The sequence below is a fragment of the Numenius arquata genome, chromosome W (assembly GCF_964106895.1).
Source record: "Numenius arquata chromosome W, bNumArq3.hap1.1, whole genome shotgun sequence".
Taxonomy (NCBI): domain Eukaryota; kingdom Metazoa; phylum Chordata; class Aves; order Charadriiformes; family Scolopacidae; genus Numenius; species Numenius arquata.
In genome coordinates, this window is record NC_133615.1 from 27,729,037 (window position 1) to 27,747,944 (window position 18,908).

The 18,908-nt window shown below is 46.6% G+C and overlaps 1 protein-coding gene across 4 annotated transcripts in view; it reads left to right on the plus strand.

Moving 5' to 3' along the window:
- LOC141476620 (ubiquitin-associated protein 2-like) overlaps positions 1–18,908 on the plus strand; it is a 110,255-nt gene that overhangs the window by 89,737 nt on the left and 1,610 nt on the right. For all 4 annotated transcript variants that reach the window (XM_074165394.1, XM_074165390.1, XM_074165391.1 and 1 more), the window contains 6 exons: positions 11,912–11,990; positions 13,453–13,667; positions 15,352–15,451; positions 15,535–15,642; positions 17,381–17,448; positions 18,158–18,349. In XM_074165394.1, coding sequence (XP_074021495.1) covers positions 11,912–11,990; positions 13,453–13,667; positions 15,352–15,451; positions 15,535–15,642; positions 17,381–17,448; positions 18,158–18,349 — 762 coding nt within the window. The remainder of the gene's footprint in view (positions 1–11,911; positions 11,991–13,452; positions 13,668–15,351; positions 15,452–15,534; positions 15,643–17,380; positions 17,449–18,157; positions 18,350–18,908) is intronic.

The following is an 18,908-nucleotide window of genomic DNA, read 5'->3' on the forward strand; positions in this document are numbered from 1 at the left end:
AGGCCTGTAGTTTCCCGGATCCTCCTTCTGGCCCTTCTTGTAGATGGGTGTCACATTTGCTATCTTCCAGTCAACTGGGACCTCCCTGGTTAGCCAGGACTGCTGATAAATGATGGACAGTGGCTTGGTGACCACTTTCACCAGCTCCCTCGGTACCCTTGGGTGGATCCCATCCGGCCCCATAGACTTGTGTGTGTCTAAGCGGTGTAGCAGCTTGCTAACTGTTTCCCCTTGGATTATGGGGGCTTCATTCTGTTCCCTGTCCCTGCCTTTCAGCTCAGGGGGCTGGGTACCCCGAGAACAATTGGTCTTACTATTAAAGACTGAGGCAAAGAAGGCATTAAGTACCTCAGCCTTTTCCTCATCCTTTGTCACTATATTTTCCCCCCACATCCCATAAAGGATGGAGTTTCTTCTTAGTCCTCCTGTTGTTGTTCATGTATTTATAGAAACATTTTCTTATTGTCTTTTACAGCATTTGCCAGATCAAGTTCATCTGGCCCCATAGACTTGTGTGTGATGTAGCAGGTTGTTCCTCTTGGTTGTTTTTCCTTGCAACTCATGTATCTGTAGGTTTGAGGTAGGTTCTCCATCCTACTTACTCATGACGCGCGGAAACAAACCTTACAACTCGCAGAGAGTTATAAAGCAGGTATGTTTATTGCAGCGCTGGGTGCAAGGGGGATCTCTCCACCAAACTTGCACACCGGTTTGTGAAGCAAGCGTCCATTTATGGTGAAAAGCATACATATTCATTAAGGTGGGCAGGTTATTATAATGGACCTTTCCCAGACAGTTAGGTTCCTCCTCAGCACCTCCTTAGCATGCAGCTGCTCCCGCTATCTTATACACAAGGCCATTTCTTTATCTTGGAATGCTGGGGCCCCGAGCTTTTGCTCTTTCCCAGACTGTAATACATCCGCACTAACAACCTGTAACCGTTCGTTTTCTGAATCAAGTCCCCCCTTTTCTTTCAACTTTGTAAATTCTTTTACAATCACCTATAACACGTTCCCCCTCTCCATCTGATTTCTAAAATACTTCCCAGATTCCACTCGTTCACGGAGCTGATGCTTCTTCCATTGAATGTATTCGTCTTTGGCCCCCCCTGGTACAACACATAAGACATCTAGTTAATGCACACACTAAAATTCCTAACACAAGTATTGCTACTAGAAACATAAACAGTTGTTTAAGCCAAGCCAAGTTAGGTAACCACGAGGTTCCCAGGTACAATTGTTACTGCTAATTAATACAACAAGTTCTTCTTTCAACACTTGTAAATCAAATCTGGGTCCTAAGGGGTAAATATTATCATCATACTCACAATACCCATTCGACTCATCCCCCCCTTTTGCCCAAAATTTAGGCCAGGTTCCGTTGGCATTGTTCCAATTGCTTGCTGCCACCCCATATAGAGGTAATTTCATTTCCCCTTTAGGTAGGGTAGTACATACCCAACAATCTGACAGATTAGTAGCATTTACCAATGTTTCCAGACTTCGTATATACGTATTCACATCCCATGTCCCTCCCCCCGAAATACAAAGTCCCGGCATGTTGACGATTATCAGTGTCACTAATGTCCATCTTTTCGTTGGAGGCGAAGCTTCAGGGGTTCGGTCTGTGTTGATGTCCATTGGGGTTCTGGAGCCCTCTTGACGCGAGTCCAATGGATCCAAGCGGCTTGTTCCTTGATCTTTATGGCCGTGTGAGTGGTCAGCAGTACCTGGAAGGGACCTTCCCACTTTGGCTTCAGTGGTGAATCTGTAAAAGACTTAACATATACATAGTCCCCAGGTTCGATCTCGTGTACTGGTCCATCCAGCCCACGAGCTCTTGTTCCCAGAACCAGTTTTTCTACCTCTCGGAGCTGTTTTTGTAAATTTATCAGGTAATCTGTTAGTATTTCATTCCCCAGCTCTGTGGATATTCCGTCTTGTACACTATATGGTCTCCCATACAGTATTTCAAAGGGGCTCAAACCTTCTTTGGTTCTGGGTTTTGTTCTTATCCTGAGAAGGGCTAAGGGTAGTGATTGAGGCCAGGCCAAGTTAGCTTCCTGGCCTAGTTTCACAATTTGCGTTTTGATCAAGTGATTCATCTTTTCTACTTGACCACTCGATCGTGGGTTGTATGGGGTGTGAAGTTGCCAGTCTATACCCAATAATCTGCTTACTTTCGAAACAACCCTTGCAGTGAAATGAGATCCTCGGTCCGAGGAAATTACTGCGGGAACCCCGAACCTTGGTATAATTTCATGCAATAATGCTTTGACCACTTCTCTTGTTTTGTTGGTTTGACAGGGAAATGCCTCTGGCCATCCTGAAAAGGTATCAGTTAACACCAATAGGTATCGAAACCCCCCTTTTCTTGGAAGTTCTGAGAAATCAATTTGCCATTGTTGTCCCGGATAGTTTCCCTTCCCTATCTGGCCAAATTGGACTCTGGAGCCTGTCTTAGGGTTGTTCTGTAAACATACCTCACACTGCTGAGTGACTTGTTTGACAGTGGCATATAGATTCTGAGCACATATTAGCCTATTCAGGTATCTGGAAAGTGCCTCTGTTCCCCAATGGGATTTTCTATGTTCTGCCATGACCACTGCCCATAATAACGAGAAAGGCACTATTATTTTTCCCTGTGGGGTTTTGGCCCATTTCCCTTCAATTTTCCCATTTAAGTCTTTGATCAATTTGTGATCATCCCTAGAATATTTAGGTTCGTCGTCAATTTGTATCTTACCATCTGGGACCAAGGATTGTATTTCTGCATTACCCATTTCCGCTGCCCTTTTGGCTTCTCGGTCCGCCAGTGTGTTACCCAGTTCCACAGCGGTGTTCCCTTTTTGGTGGGCTTTGCAGTGCATGATAGCCACTTTGGTAGGCAGTAATACTGCATCTAAGAGTTTGAGAATTTCTTCAGCATGTTTGATGTGTTTCCCTTGTGTAGATAAGAGTCCTCTTTCTCTCCAGACCGCCCCGTGAGCATGCACCACCCCAAAAGCATATTTAGAGTCTGTCCAGATATTTATCCGTTTTCCTTTGGCCAATTCCAGGGCTCGGGTTAGTGCTATAATCTCAGCCTTTTGAGCTGATGTATTTGGGGCCAGGGCTTTGGATTCTATTCCTAATAGCTGAGATACTGGTCCGTATGGGTGGAGTGTAGGACCTGTCCTCTTTGAATTGCTGGAACTCCCAGAACGGTTTTTCAAACAGGCCTTTGTTTTCCTTGGACAGTCCTTCCACAGCTGAGACGCAGGTCCGTAGGGAAGTAGAAAGACTTCCTTCATATTGTCAGAGTTGGCAAGCTGTTGCATCCACCGTTGGTGCCTCTGCATCTCCTCAGCTTATTGTTGCCAATGCGCTGGCATACGATGATAGTGCGCTCTGTAGAAACTTCTGCCATATGGGTTGGATACATCGTACTGCATCTGGATCTGTGGTTGACTGCGGGTCGTCCAGGTCCATGATAAATCGGCTCCCGCAAAGCTAATTCCCTCGGGTACTGGATACCTCTCTCCATGGTGGTCCACTTGCCTGGGTGACGTATAATATCTTCCTTGAAGGGATACCTTTCCTTTACGGCTAACAGAAGTTGCCTCCAGAGGTTGAGAGTTTATGTTCTTTTTCCAATCGCCTTGTCAATACCCCCTTCCCTAGACAGGGATCCCAGCTGCTTGGCTTCCCTACCCTCTAATTCCAAGCTACTGCCCCCCTTATCCCAGCATCAGAGCAGCCAGGTGACAGATTGCTCACCTGGATGATTACTGAAATCTTTTTGTATATCTTGCAGCTCACTCAGGGATAAGGATCAGGTGCTTACCTCTGTTTCTTCCTAAGCAAACTGATTTTTTTGTGTATCTATTGTTCTGTATAGAGGCAACTGATACCAGCATGGGTTGGTTGAACCAGCTACAGCGCTCGCTTGTTGTGATGGTTGGAGTAGCCGCAGTGCTCATCACGGGGGTTGGAATAGTGTGCCTGCATATGTGCTGATGCTTAACCCTAAGCAAGACCAAGACCTGAAACACATTCAAAAAACCTAGCTGGTTTGAGCATCCAAAGGGTATTCAAAATTCTCAAACACTGTTGTAATTAGCCTGGAGGAGAAGGGTGAGGTCCCCCCCACAGACTGGTTCTCCGAGGGGAAAAGGTAAAAAGTGTAATTGCTAAAAGTTTCTGCTATGCTCATGAAGTACGAAGATGAAACAGTTGCTGCTGTTTTGCCTTGTTCATCATTCTTAATCATTAACAAGTACAGCCACAACACACCCGATTTCATCATATAATAATCCGCACTACAAGGCACAGCAAAATGATAATCTTGAGCCATTTCCCAGGGATGATAAACAGCATAACATAACAGGGAGCAGGTTATGTGTTACAAGACGCAACCCTGAGAGCAACATTGTGAATATTAACCCAATATAATGAGTGCTTATGACAAATTTGTTCTAACGTTCTCTGATCAGGTTTGTTGTTATCTCAACCCATTAAGCCCCATGTTGGGCGCCAAAAAGGACTGTTGTGGTTTAACCCCAGCTGGCAACTAGAACCACGCAGCTGCTTGCTCACCCCCCCTCCTTCCTCCCCCCCCCAAGAAGGGTGGGGGGAAGACAGGAAAGGGAGGAAAAACTCCGACCTTGTGGGTTGAGATAAAGACAGTTTAATAGAAACAATAACAGAAAGGAAAAATAATAATAAGAATGACATGAGTGACTCTCACTGCCCAGTGAATTGGCATTGTCCTGAGCAGTGATTGTGGATTCCTGCCCCCCTGCTAACCCCCATTTATATACTGAGCATGATGTCTATGGTATGGAAAATTTCATTGGCCATTCCATTGTTCTGTCTTTTCTTCTATGGGAAGCTGAAAGAAAGTCCTTGAATAGTATAAATGTCACCTATTGTTTTTAGTTGTTGCTATTATTAACATTCCTTTCACAGCAATCACTAGAAAGAAAATTAACTCTTTCCCAGCTGAAACCAGGACAGCGTGGTACCTAGTGAGTTGCTTGGTAGAGCTTAAATCTATTATGTCAGATCACTTATCATTTTTCAGTCTCACCTTTTGAGTCTATTCCTGATATTTCAGTTTTGACTTTAGGCGCCTTCTACTGCGTGCCTTCTGTAGGTCAGGAAAGACCCATGTTGTTTGAAGAGCAGAGTATCTCTTTGGGGATAGTATCTTTGAGTATATATTTGGGGTGAAATCCAGTTGGCAGCCGGTCACCAGTGGTGTCCCTCAGGGCTCAGTTTTGGGGCCAGTCTTGTTTAATATCTTTATTGATGATCTGGATGAGGGGATTGAGTGCACCCTCAGTAAGTTTGCAGATGATACCATGTTAGGTGGGAGTGTTGATCTGCTTGAGGGTCGGAAGGCTCTACAGAGGGACCTGGACAGGTTGGATCAATGGGCCAAGGCCAATGGGATGAGGTTTAATGAGGCCAAGTGCCGGGTCCTGCATTTCGGTCACAACAACCCCAGGCAGCGCTACAGGCTCGGGGAAGAGAGGCTGGAAAGCTGCCCAGCAGAAAAGGACCTGGGGGTGTTGGTGGACAGCCGGCTTAACATGAGTTGGCAGTGTGCCCAGGTGGCCAAGAAGGCCAACGGCATCCTGGCCTGTATCAGGAATAGTGTGGCCAGCAGGAGTAGGGAAGTGATGGTGCCTCTGTACTCGGCGCTGGTGAGGCCTCACCTTGAGTGCTGTGTTCAGTTCTGGGCCCCTCACTACAGGAAGGACATTGAGGTGCTGGAGCATGTCCAGAGGAGAGCCACCAAGCTGGTGAGGGGTCTAGAGAACAAGTCATATGAGGAGAGGCTGAGGGAACTGGGCATGTTTAGTTTGGAGAAGAGGAGGCTGAAGGGGGACCTCATTGCCCTCTACAACTACCTGAATCATAGAATCATAGAATCATCCAGGTTGGAAGAGACCCTTGGGATCATCGAGTCCAACCATCTACCCTACACTACAAAGTTCTCCCCTATACCATATCCCCCAACACCACATCTAAACGTCTCTTAAACACATCCAGGGATGGTGACTCAACCACCTCCCTGGGCAGCCTATTCCAATGCCCGACCACTCTTTCTGTGAAAAATTCTTTCCTAATGTTCAGTCTAAACCTACCCTGCTGGAGCTTGAAGCCATTCCCTCTCGTTCTGTCATTAATTACCTGTGCGAAGAGACCAGCACCAACCTCTCTACAGTGTCCTTTCAAGTAGTTGTAGAGAGTGATGAGGTTTCCCGTCAGCCTCCTCTTCCTCATACTAAACAGTCCCAGCTCCTTCAACCGCTCTTCATATGACTTGTTTTCCAGGCCCTTCACCAGCTTCGTTGCCCTCCTCTGCACTCGCTCCAGCACCTCGATATCTCTCTTGTGTTGAGGTGCCCAAAACTGGACACAATACTCCAGGTGTGGCCTCACCAGTGCTGAGTACAGGGGCACAATCACCTCCCTACTTCTGCTGGTCACGCTATTTCTAATACAAGCCAGGATGCCGTTGGCTTTCTTGGCCACCTGGGCACACTGCCGGCTCATATTCAGCCGCTTTTCAATTAGAACCCCCAGGTCCTTTTCTTCCAGGCAGCTTTCCAGCCACACTTCCCCAAGCCTGTACTGATGCATGGGGTTGTTGTGGCCCAAGTGCAGAACCTGGCACTTGCCCTTGTTGAAACTCATGCCATTGATTTTGGCCCAATGATCCAATCTATCTAGGTCTCTCTGTAGAGCTTCCCTATCCTCCTGGGAATCAACACTCCCGCTTAGCTTGGTGTCATCTGCGAACTTGCTGATGATACACCCTATGTCCTTGTCAAGATCATCAATAAAGACATTATACAGAAATGGTCCTAACACTGAGCCCTGAGGCACACCACTTGTGACCGGCCGCCAGCTGGATTTAAATCCATTGAGCACCACTCTTTGGGACCTTCCAGTCAGCCATTGCTTGACCCAGCGGATCGTATGCTCATCCAGGCCGTGTGAAGCCAGTTTTTCCACAAGAATTGTATGGGGGACAGTATCGAATGCTTTTCGAAAGTCCAGGTATACAATATCAACAGCCTTTCCCTCGTCCAATAATCTGGTTATCTTGTCATAGAAGGAGATCAGGTTTGTCTGGCAGGACCTGCCTTCTATAAACCCATGCTGACTAGGCCTGATCCCCTGGTTGCCCATTATGTGGGTTTTGATGGCACTCAAGATGACCTGCTCCATGACCTTCCCTGGTATTGAGGTTAGACTGACAGGTCTATAGTTTCCCGGATCCTCCTTTTGGCCTTTCTTGTAGATGGGTGTTACATTTGCCACCCTCCAGTCCATTGGGACCTCCCCAGTTAGCCATGACTTCCTGTAAATGATGGAAAGCGGTTTGGCGAGCACGTCTGCCAACTCTTTCAGCACTCTTGGGTGTAGCCCATCTGGTCCCATAGACTTGTGTGCATCCAAACAGCGTAGCAGGTCACTGATCTCTTCCTCTTTAATCATGATGCTCTCATTCTGCTTCCCCTCCCTGTCCCCTAGCTCATGAGGCTGGGTGTCCAGGGAACAGCTAGTTCCACTGCTAAAGACTGAGGCAAAGTAGGCATTGAGCACCTCAGCCTTTTCCTCGTCCTTGGTGACTATGTTTCCCTCTGCATCCAATAAAGGAGGGAGATTTTCCCTAATCCTTCTTTTGTTGTTAATGAATTTATAGAAACATTTTTTATTATCCTTAACAGCTGCAGCTAGGTTGAGCTCTAGCTGCGCTTTGGCTCTCCTAATTTTCTCCCTGCATAGCTTCACTACATCTTTATAGTTTTCGTGAGAGACCTGCCCCCTCTTCCAAAGGTCATAGACTCTCCTTTTGTTTTTGAGATCCAGCAAGAGATCCCTATTTAGCCAGGCTGGCCTTCTACCCCGCCTACTTGTTTTTCAGCACACGGGGACAGCCTGCTCCTGTGCCTTTAAGACTTCTTTCTTGAAGTATGTCCATCCTTCCTGGACTCCCGTATCCTTAAGGGCATCCTCCCAAGGGATTTTGTCTAGCAGTCTTCTGAACAGGTCAAAGTTTGCCCTCCGGAAGTCTAAGGTGGCAGTTTTGGTAACCCCTCTCCTTGTTTCTCCAAGGATAGAGAACTCGATCATCTCATGATCACTGTGCCCTAGACGGCCTCCAACCTTTACTTCCCCCACAAGTTCTTCCCTGTTCACAAGGAGCAGGTCTAGGAGTGCACCTTCCCTGGTCGGCTCACTTATCAGCTGCGTGAGGAAGTTATCCTCCACACATTCCAGGAACCTCCTGGATTGTTCCCTGTCTGCCGTGTTGTATTCCCAGCAGATATCAGGGAGGTTAAAGTCCCCCACAAGAACAGTGGCAAATGACTGAGATATTTCTCCCAGTTGCTTATAGAAGGCTTCATCCACCTCACTGCTTTGGTTGGGAGGTCTATAGCAGACTCCCACAGCGATATCACCTTTATTTGCCCTTATCCTAATCCAAACACTCTCGACCCTGTTATCACTATACTTAATTTCTGAGCTCTCATAGCATTCACTAACATACACAGCCACTCCGCCACCTCTCCTTTCCTGTCTATCCCTCCTGAAGAGCTTGTAGCCTTCGATTGTGGCACTCCAGTCATGTGAGGCATCCCACCACGTTTCTGTGATAGCCACTATGTCATAGTTTTCCTGGTGCATCATGGCTTCAAGCTCCCCCTGTTTGTTGTTCATACTGCGTGCATTGGTATAGATGCACTTCAGACGAGCTAATGGTTTCAACATCTTTTTGTGAGTGTGGGCCCCATTTCCTACCAGGCCCTTCTCAGGTGTTTCCATAATTTCTAGGTGTCTATCACTTCTCTGAAATGAATTGGTAGAGTAAGAGTCCTTGCTAGTCCACCATCCCTCAAGCCCTGGCATGTTTCCCTTGAGTTTAGTCCTAACAGGCCCAGTTATCCCCCCCTCCCCTCATATCTAGTTTAAAGCCCTGTTAACGAGTCCTGCTAATTCCTGTCCCAAAATTCTTTTCCCCCTCTGGGACAGGCGCATCCCACCAGCCACCAGCATGCCAGGTGTCTCATATGGCAACCTATGATTAAAAAACCCAAAGCCCTGTCGATAACACCAGTCCCGAAGCCACAAATTGACCTGCTGTCTCTTCCTATTAATTTCCTCACTCATGATAGCCACTGATGGGATAGAGGAGAACACAACTTGCGTTCCTGATCCCTTAAGCACCCTTCCCAAGGCTTTAAAATCTCTTTTAATTGATTTTGGGCTCCTTCTTCCCACATCATCACTTCCCACCTGAAATACTAACAGGGGGTAATAATCAGAAGGGTTGACTAGAGTAGGAACTTTGTCCAACACATCCCTGACCCGTGCCCCAGGGAGGCAGCAGACTTCCCCGTGAAGCGGGTCAGGACGGCATATTGGTCCCTCTGCCCCCTTCAATAGAGAGTCACCCACAACGATGACCCTTCTGCTTTTCCTTTTGGAACTAGTTGTGATGCCAGGTCTACGGCGACTTGGTCTTTCTGGCACTTCCTGCCTAAATGTACCACCCTCCTCTCCAACAGCCAGTTCCTCCTGCAAGATTCCGTACCGGTTCTGCAGGGGTAACTGGGGAGGTGGAAGGGGGAGGGAGGGGATTTGCCTACTTCGCCTAGCAGGGACCTGTTTCCATTCCCCCTCTTCTCTGAGATCCCCTTCTACTGCCGGGTGAGAAGTGGAGAGGTTGTAGAGGAGGTGGGTGTTGGCCTCTTCTCCCAAGGGAATAATGACAGGACCAGAGGAAATGGTCTGAAGTTGGGGCAGGGGAGGTTTAGATTAGATATTAGGAAGAATTACTTTACTGAGAGAGTGGTCAGGCACTGGAACAGCCTGCCCAGGGAGGTGGTGGAGTCACCATCCCTGGAGGTATTTAAGGAACGTGTAGACATGGCCCTTCAGGGCATGCTCTAGTGCCCGAGATTGTTGGATTGTGTCTGTTTGTGGGTGGGTGTGGTGTGTGGTTGTGGGTGTTTGTTTTGGTTTGGTTTTGGTGTTTGGTGTTCTGGGATTTTTTTGGGTGTGGTTTTTTTTTTGTTTTGTTGGTTTTTGGTTTTGTTTTTGGTTTTGTTTTTTTTTTGTTGGTTGGACTCGATGATCTCAAAGGTCCCATCCAACCAAAAATATTCTGTGATCTCTTCTGATGTTTTCCTATGGATGGGCATGAAGTGCAAAGATAACTGGCTTGCACTCATATTTTCTAATGATTTTTGCACAGGTGTGTGGGATAGGGATATGCAGTGCTGATGTGGTTTTCCTTCACCTGAGGGGCAATGGGAATAATTGCAATCCTTAGACTCTGTTCTCATGTGGATTTGGTTATATTTTGTCTGGTTTATATAGGGGAAAATGCTAGTGTGTCAGTTCCAGTTCATATCCACCGAGTCCTGTTCAGATCTCTTCTCCAAATCTGCTATTTGTGTCATTTTCCTCAGAAGGAAATGGGAGCACTGCTTTTGAGTAACCTGCTAAGACTTTTAGTAGGAATTTGGTTGTGTTTTGTGAAGTGATTCATGCTGGAGTTGATGAGATGGAATTACCTGAGAAGGAAAGGGTGATTAAATATGGCACCATTTCAATTTACAAAAAGCACCTACAATACTAAATCTTTGCCGGATTGTTTCATGTTCAGTGATGGAGGATTGGGTGTAGGAGACAGAGGGGTGATGCACAGAAATGCAGCAAGGTAGAAGATGCTGTCAACTCTGAGAAAGCATTTGAAATGCTGGGGAACTTGCAGAGGCAGTTATGAAGAAGGATGCTTTTCCAGTGTTGAAGACTGTGTGGAAATGGATACGTTAGTGATTAAAGTGTTAACTCTTGATGGATTGGAGGTGGTGAGGAGTAAACCATGAGAATTAGGAGGAAATCCACTTGGTAGAGTACCAGCCCCACATGTGGAGTTCACCCAGAAGAGGGAAGGGCAAATTTTTCTCTCATTCTCTCAAACTGAAGACAAAATGCTGCTTTGGTTTTGCTGGCATGTCCTGTCATCTCAAAAGTGCGAGCTTTCTAGGGTGAGGACTGTCTTACCTTTCTGTAGAGGACCTAGAAGAATGATCTAAGGCAGTGGTCTCCACCTCTTTTGATTGCACACCCCATCAGTAAAAAAATTGTGAGCACTCCTAATATATTTTTATTTATAAATTATATACATATACTACTGTACTAATCAGTATGTTATAAAACACACAAAAATAAAAATTAAAAAAGAATGAGAGAAAAGTTAAACACTATTTTTAATTTTTTTAAATTTTATTTATTAATGGTACCAAAAGCATTTTCTTCATGTACCCCAATGGATTGTCTTGTGTACCCCACTTTGGAGACTACTGATCTGAGGTCTCCTGTAACGTAGTTTAAATAAATTTTCCAGCCATCAGGTGGTAACTCTTTTTCTTTTTTTTTTAATGTTTGTGCCATTTTCCTAGCTGACATTTTTATTTTTAGAAAACATGGCATGGTACAAGGGTAAATCCTTTAGACTACATCCATGTTGCAATTACAGTCCTGGCCTGACCCCAGGTATGTGGCCTCTGATAGTCTGTTGCTCTTCCAGGCACATTCTTGCTGGAAATATGACAGCTCAGAGCTGAGGGTTGGGAGGGGAAAGTGTTGTTGCCTTTAACTTACCATTAAGAGATTAAGTATTTGTATATGATATTAAAAATGTCTATAAAATAGGTTTATTTTCAAGTTGAGGGTCCAGGTAAATCTTCAGCTCTGCTATAAGTGATAAGGTCAGCTTCTGACCAAGCTTCCTTTAGTTCTTGCTTTTTAAATTTTCTTATGCGTATAATACAGTGTTCATAAGAGCTGTCCAGCTCTGTTACGGTTTCAACTAATAATAAATGATGATGTCTCTTTCTAAGGATTACTATGGAATTACATTCCCTGCTCCTGCAACCTTGACAGGCAGAGATGGGAGCCTTGCTAACAACCTGTACTCAGGTGAGTGCTGTTTAAAGATGAGCATGGTAAGTGAGATGTGCTGGTCATCCTGCCATTGCTGAAAGAGCAGTCATTTTTCCCTTCTGTAAGCAGTTAAACTCATCAGTCCAAACTAGTCAAACAAAAGTGAGCATCTCCCTCTCAACCCTGATATTGATTATTTTTTTTTTTTAATTTCTTCATGGTTTTTGTCAGTAATTCATACGTCACTTCTGGGATTAAGTTGGATAGCTTTTGAAAATAAGTGCAAAATTGTTACAAATGTAAATGGCAGTGACATCTAGTGCCCTTCCCAAGCACATACAGGTGCTTGAAAAATATTCTATAGCTTAATCATTCTTCTCGAAATTCAACTGGCTTGCTTTCCTTTTTTGACAATGGAATTAGACCCCCCTCAGCAGCTCCTTGTACTATGCTACTGCTATTTTAGCACTAGTATGTTCCCAGCAGGAGCTGCATCTAGCAGGCTCTCCCTCACCCTCCCCAAATCTAATGGACTTCATTCCCAAAAGCATGTGTTCTAAGAAGCCTGTCCTCGTTCCTGCTCTTGCTCTTCAGTTATCAGCGTGCAAAGATGACATTAATGCCATCCAGGATTTTCAGCCAGTGGTTTTCTTTCACTGCCATCTGATTACAACTTAAAACTGTAGCCATAGGTGTTATAATTCCTATAATGCTGGTAATTAAGTGTTGTCATACTTTTTTGTAACCAGTGTAAAGGAATACTAGTTGGGAATGAGATAGATGTGATTGATATATGTCATCTCCCTAAAAATACATGAACATGCTGCTCTGTAGGCTGCCAGAAAATGCAAGTGTTGGGGAGTTTTCTGCTGCATAATCACTCCTCTCAGGAGACTGCTTTTGGGTTAATTAACTGAAGTTTCCCTTCCTACTTCTTCAATAAGGTGGCCCGTGATGCAAGCATTGTTTTCCTGGCCTTCAGCTACTGTCTCCAGAACTTTAGTGGTGTGAGGAACTGGATGTCTAACTAGCCATGCCTGACAAATAAAACAGACATTGACAAAAGTATGCCTATCACTGCCTGTAAATCCTAACTTGCTTTCAGCCCATGAACCTTAGATAATCAGTTTAACCTCCAGGAGTGTCACACTTTAACCCAACAACAATTTGCTCTTTGGCTATTTATGATGCTTCTGGTTTTAGCATGTTTTATTGCAATGATCTGATAGTAATGAATCTGCTCAGACCATGTGAGATAAGTATTGGTATCTCCATTTTATCAATGGATTAGCCACGGCGTGGAGTTCTGTGCCATGAACAGGCAATGCCTCTGGCTGTCAGGAACAGAGACCCGGGAAGTTCTTCCCATGAACAACTGCAGCCTTTCAAGTGTAGGATGTTCTCTCTTCTGTAGTTATCTACTTGTATTCAGAGGATTTGAATCCTCTACATTTGGAGTGATTTTGATAGCTTTTCTGATCAGTTCGTTCTTTCACAGGTGATGTGACAAAATTTGGCCGTGGGGATTCTGCCTCTCCTGCTCCTGCTACCACGCTCGCCCAGCCGCAACAGAACCAGACGCAGACTCACCATACAACTCAGCAGCCCTTCCTCAACCCAACCCTGCCCCCGGGGTACAGCTACACTGGGTTACCTTATTATGCTGGTGTGCCCGGTGTACCCAGTGCATTCCAGTATGGACCAACCATGTTTGTAAGTGTGACAGCCTAAACTGTAACCCTTCCTTTGTGCCTCTCTGGTTTTGCTCTCTCCATCCCAAATCTTCTACATCAGGGAGCCTACAGGAGAGCTGGAGAGGGACTCTTTGTCAGGAAGTGTAGTGACAGGACAAGGGGTAATGGTTTTAAATTGGAAGAGGGGAGATTTAGATTAGATATTAGGAGGAAATTCTTTACTGTGAGAGTGGTGAAGCACTGGAACAGGTTGCCCAGGGAAGTTGTGGATGCCCCATCCCTGGAAGTGTTTAAGGCCAGGCTGGATGGGGCTTTGAGCAACCTGGTCTGGTGGGAGGTGTCCCTGCCCATGGCAGGGGGGTTGGAACTCAATGATCTTTAAGGTCCCTTCCAACTCTAACCATTCTATGATTCTATGATCTTGGAAGCACAGGATGGTTTGGGTTGGAAGGGACCTTTAAAGATCATCTAGTCCAACTCCCCCTGTCATGGGCAGGGACATCTTTCACTAGATCAAGTTGCTCAAAGCCTCATCCAACCTGACCTTGAATGTTTACAGGGATGGGGCATCTACAACCTCTCTGGGCAACCTGTTCCAGTGTCTCACCACCCTCATCATAAAAAATTTCTTATGTCCAATCTAAATCTACCCTCTTTCAGTTTAAAACCATTGTCCCTTGTCCTGTCAGTACAGGCCCTGGTAAAAAGTCTGTCCCCATCTTTCTTATAAGCCCCCTTTAAGTATTGAAAGGCTGCAATAAGGTCTCCCTGGAGCCTTCTCTTCTCCAGGCTGAACAACCCCAATTCTCTCAGTCTGTTCTCATAGGAGAGGTGTTCCAACCCTTTGATCATTTTTGTGGCCCTCCTCTGGACTCGCTCTAACAGGTCTATGTCTGTCTTGTGCTGGGGGCCCCAGAACTGGATATGGTACTCTAGGTGGGATCTCATGACAGCAGAGTAGAGTCATCTTCCTTGGTCTGCAAGGGATCTCCAAAAACGTGCAAGCATGAAAAAATAGCTGCAGTCTCTTCCCTGAGAAAACAGGAAATTTAAAAGGCCAGAACTCATGGACTCCTGCGCAGGTTACTGTAAATAGCAGACAGCTACAGCTCATGGGACTCGGTGGTCCTGAATGCCTGTAGCAGCCTCTGGAGAGTCAAAGGGAGACCCAAAGCTGAGTCAGTGAGCCGAGAGTGCCTAGGAAACCCTTTCGAGGATGGAGGAGACTCCAGGGCTGGTAGTCTCAGGAGGGAGAATGTTATTTGGGAAGAGATGATGTTCCAGGCAGAAGGGTAGATGAGTCTATTTTAGGGCCCTGTGTTTTATGAAACAGCCTCAGGCAGGAGTTGGTGTTTCATTTGATTCTGGAGGGAGAACACTGGGGTTGTTCCTTCTTGGGTTTGTGGGTGAGAATTTACTGTTTACAGTCAGTGTATGAAAGAAATAGGCAGCCTGTTCTGAGACAGAGTTTCACTGCAATCAGAGGGACGGCTCTAGCAGAAAACTTGGGACTTGAACAAAGCTACTACAGCAAGTTACTGCTGGAAGTGTTAGTGCCATGTCCCATGCCATCCCAGTGCTCCCAACTCCAGATTAAATTTCCCACGAGGTGGAAGTGCCTTCCCCACTAGATGGCAGAGGGAGCTTGCGTTTTGCGTGCCATTCCCCAGTTAACAAGCCTTTTGTTCCCTTCCTTTGTCCAGGTACCTCCAGCATCTGCTAAACAGCACGGAGTCAACCTTAACAATGCATCGACTCCTTTCCAGCAAGCGAGTGGCTATGGGCAGCATGGCTATGGAGCAGGTATGCTTACCACTGCGCTTTTCACGTGAGCATCTGCAGAGCTGCTTGCACTCTGTAACACCTTGTCTTGTACACACCGGCAGGCTATGACGACTTAACACAGGGAACGGCAGCTGGAGATTACAGCAAAGGAGGCTACAGTGGGTCATCTCAAGCACAAAACAAATCTGCTGGCACTGGACCTGGGAAAGGTAACACCTGAGACTTGAGGTTGCTCGAGTGGGATTCGGTAGGGCAAACTCCCAGTGCTGTGCAGTCAACACAGCAGCCAGCTGTAAACAGGGTCACAATCCAAGCTGTTTCTCCATCTCCCATATACAAAATGCTTTTTTAATAGCCAAAGTGTTCCTTCTAAACTTCACGGCTGAACTTTGCATAAAGGTTTGTGGTTGAGGCGCAGCTTTGTCCACAATTATACATGGGAGATATGGTGAGCTGTTTCCTCTGCCAGAGTTTTCTTTGCTGAAGAATATAGTGGTCCTGCAGCAGTGCTGTGTTTTTTGAAGCCTAAGCAGTTGGATGCTGTTGAGAGTTGGTCCTCTACCAAATGAAGACTAGATTTTGAGTTTCTTGGTAGGCACCCGAGATAGCTGTGTGTTAGGAGCAAGCAGGGCAATTCACACATCTTTGGGTGGCTGTTTCAGCTGCTGTCTGTACACCTTGTAACTCATCGCATTGTTTCCATGTCTGGAAATGTTTCCTTTGTGACTGTAAAGGCTGAAGAATTTATACAGCTTATATGAAAGCTTTATTCTGTACATGCTGGTTAGACCTGAGAAATGTATTTTATTGTTTTCACTACTGAATTGCTTAGCGCTAACTAGTTCATTCTTGGGCTTAAGCAAATACCAAGCATTTGCTGTGCATTTGAAACACCAACTAGACTGTCTTCAGCTAAGAGCTGATCACACTCTCCTCTGTGGAGGAGCAATCCAAAAAAGAGCAATGTCCTAGGAAGGGTACAACCTTAGAGCAGTGCACACCCTCTGAGTCTAGTCCTCTGATTCACTGGCCAAAGGAACTACTGGTTTTATTCTGATCCAAGTGATCCAGAGGAGGGCCATGAAGCTGATCAGAGGGCTGGAGTACCTCTTCTATGAAGACAGCCTGAGAGAGTTGGGGTTGTTCAGCCTGGAGAAGAGGAGGTTCTGGGGAGACCTTATGGCAGCCTTCCAGTACCTAAAGGGGGCCTACAGGAGAGCCGGAGAGGGACTCTTTGTCAGGAGATGTAGTGACAGGACAAGGGGTAATGGTTTTAAACTGAAAGAGGGGAGATTTAGATTAGATATCAGGAAGAAATTCTTTACTGTGGGGGTGGTGAGACACTGGGACAGGTTGCCCAGAGAAATTGTGGATGCCCCATTCCTGGAGGTGTTCAAGGCCAGGCTGGATGGGGCTTTGAGCAACCTGGTCTGGTGGGAGGTGTCCCTGCCTATGGCAGGGGGGTTGGAACTCGATGATCTTTAAGGTCCCTTCCAACCTGAACCCCTATGATTCTGTGATTCTATGAAATGATTAGTGTCAGTTTTTATAAGACTGAATAAGTGGCTGGTTGGAGAGTCACCTTGCTGGTGAGTGTTTCTGAGCCTGTTGTGGCACCAGCTGGTTGCCAGCCTGAATCAGTGATATTAATTCTCTCAGGGCAGAGGAGCATTGCAGACCTTGCTCTTCTGCAGGATGTAAAAGGACAAGGGCTCAAATGTGCAACAGATGCTGAGTCTCATTGTTCAGTGCACTACTGGAAAGCTCTTAAATGCTGCAGTTGAGCCAAATACATCCCTAATCCTAGAGGAAAGCTGGCTTTTTGTGAGCTTAAATGAGTGTTTGGTGTGGCCAGCTCCTGCCTGGTGAAGCACATTTGCATCCAAGTGGTAACTGCTGGGTCATGGATGTGGGTGATTTATCCCAGTGGGTTTTTTTGTTTTCCAGGTGTTTCTGTGACCTCAAGTAACACAGGTGTGCCAGATATCAGTGGCTCAGTCTATAACAAGACTCAGGTGAGCAATACTGGACCCTCCTCCTCTGTGGCATGAGGCCAGGCTGATGGCTCCCCCTGCAGAGCGCTGGGGCCAAAGGCCATTCTCAGCCAGTCAATCTCAGTCAGCGGGCTGTGGCATTTCTTATGCTGGCTCTGTTTGCTGTTAGAGAGGAGTCTCGCCCTCTATCCCACCACTTCTGTCATGTCAGCTCCTGATGGCAGCTTCTGGCATAGGTGCAGTGCTCTATGCTGTTGCATGCTGCCCACAGGTACTATGTTCTGGCTGCAAATGAAGTGTGACGGCACTAATGTTTTTAGTCAAAATAGCCCCCAAAGCAGGTGAGTTGAGAGGCTGGGTTGAGGGTGAGGAAAATCTTATTGCAAGTTTTTGTTGGGCCTCCCTGGGTAGGTCAAGTAATCCCCTGCAATGTGTGAAGGACTGATTTCAGGCAGCTGTTGTCATCCCATGTCCCACTGAGTAAAAAGAGTTTGGGGGAAAAAAGGAACACAGTAGCTGTGGAACTAAAAATAAAATAAAATGTTGGAGGCATTAGTCCAGAAGTATGGGCGAGAACAGGAGCTGAAATTCCTCTGCTGAAGTGCTTGCAGGTGTGACTTGGCTTGCTCATGGTGACAGGTTCAGGTGATGGACTACTCTTATTTTTGTCTGGTTATTGTGGGGCTGCTCACACTGGTCTCTGATGCTGTTCCCCTTGCTTCCTGTGCAGACATTTGACAAGCAGGGATTCCATACTGGCACACCACCTCCTTTCAGCCTGCCCTCTGCTCTTGGGTCAACTGGGCCCCTGAACCCTGGTGCTGCTCCAGGTTATGCTCCAGCCCCGTTTCTCCATATCCTGCCTGCGCATCAGCAGCCTCATTCCCAGATGCTGCATCACCACCTTCAGCAAGATGGGCAGGTGAGTCGGCCCCTTCTGCCTCTACAGCATGCCTGAGGGCAGATTGCTCCCACTCACATCCCACCAGGGTCTTGGAGGTTTTTGCTTCCTTCTGGTTTTTGCTTTGCTCATTGGGAAAGGGCCTTGACAGTGACTGCAGACTGACAGACTTGATGCCATTGACCAGCTTGGGGAGGGAACCTCATGAAGTTCAGCAAGGGGAAGCGCACCTGGGGAGGAACAACCCTGTGCACCAGTATATGCTGGGGGCAGCTTGGCAGAAAAGGCCCTGGACATCCTGATGGGCACCAAGTTGGCCATAAGCCAACAATGTGCCCTTGTTGCAAAGAAGGCCAACTGTATCCTGGGATGCATTAAAAGCAAAGTACTGCCAGCAGGTCAAGGGAGGTGATCCTTCCCCTCTGCTCGGCCCTGGTGAGGCCACACCTGGAGTCCTGTGTCCAGTTCTGGAGGGTGTCAGGGCTGTCCCTGGGGGCAGCAGCTCTTCTGATGATGTACAGACAGGCTTGTCTTCCTGGGAGTGCTGGTGCTATGGCAGCTGATACCCATGTCTCCTTCC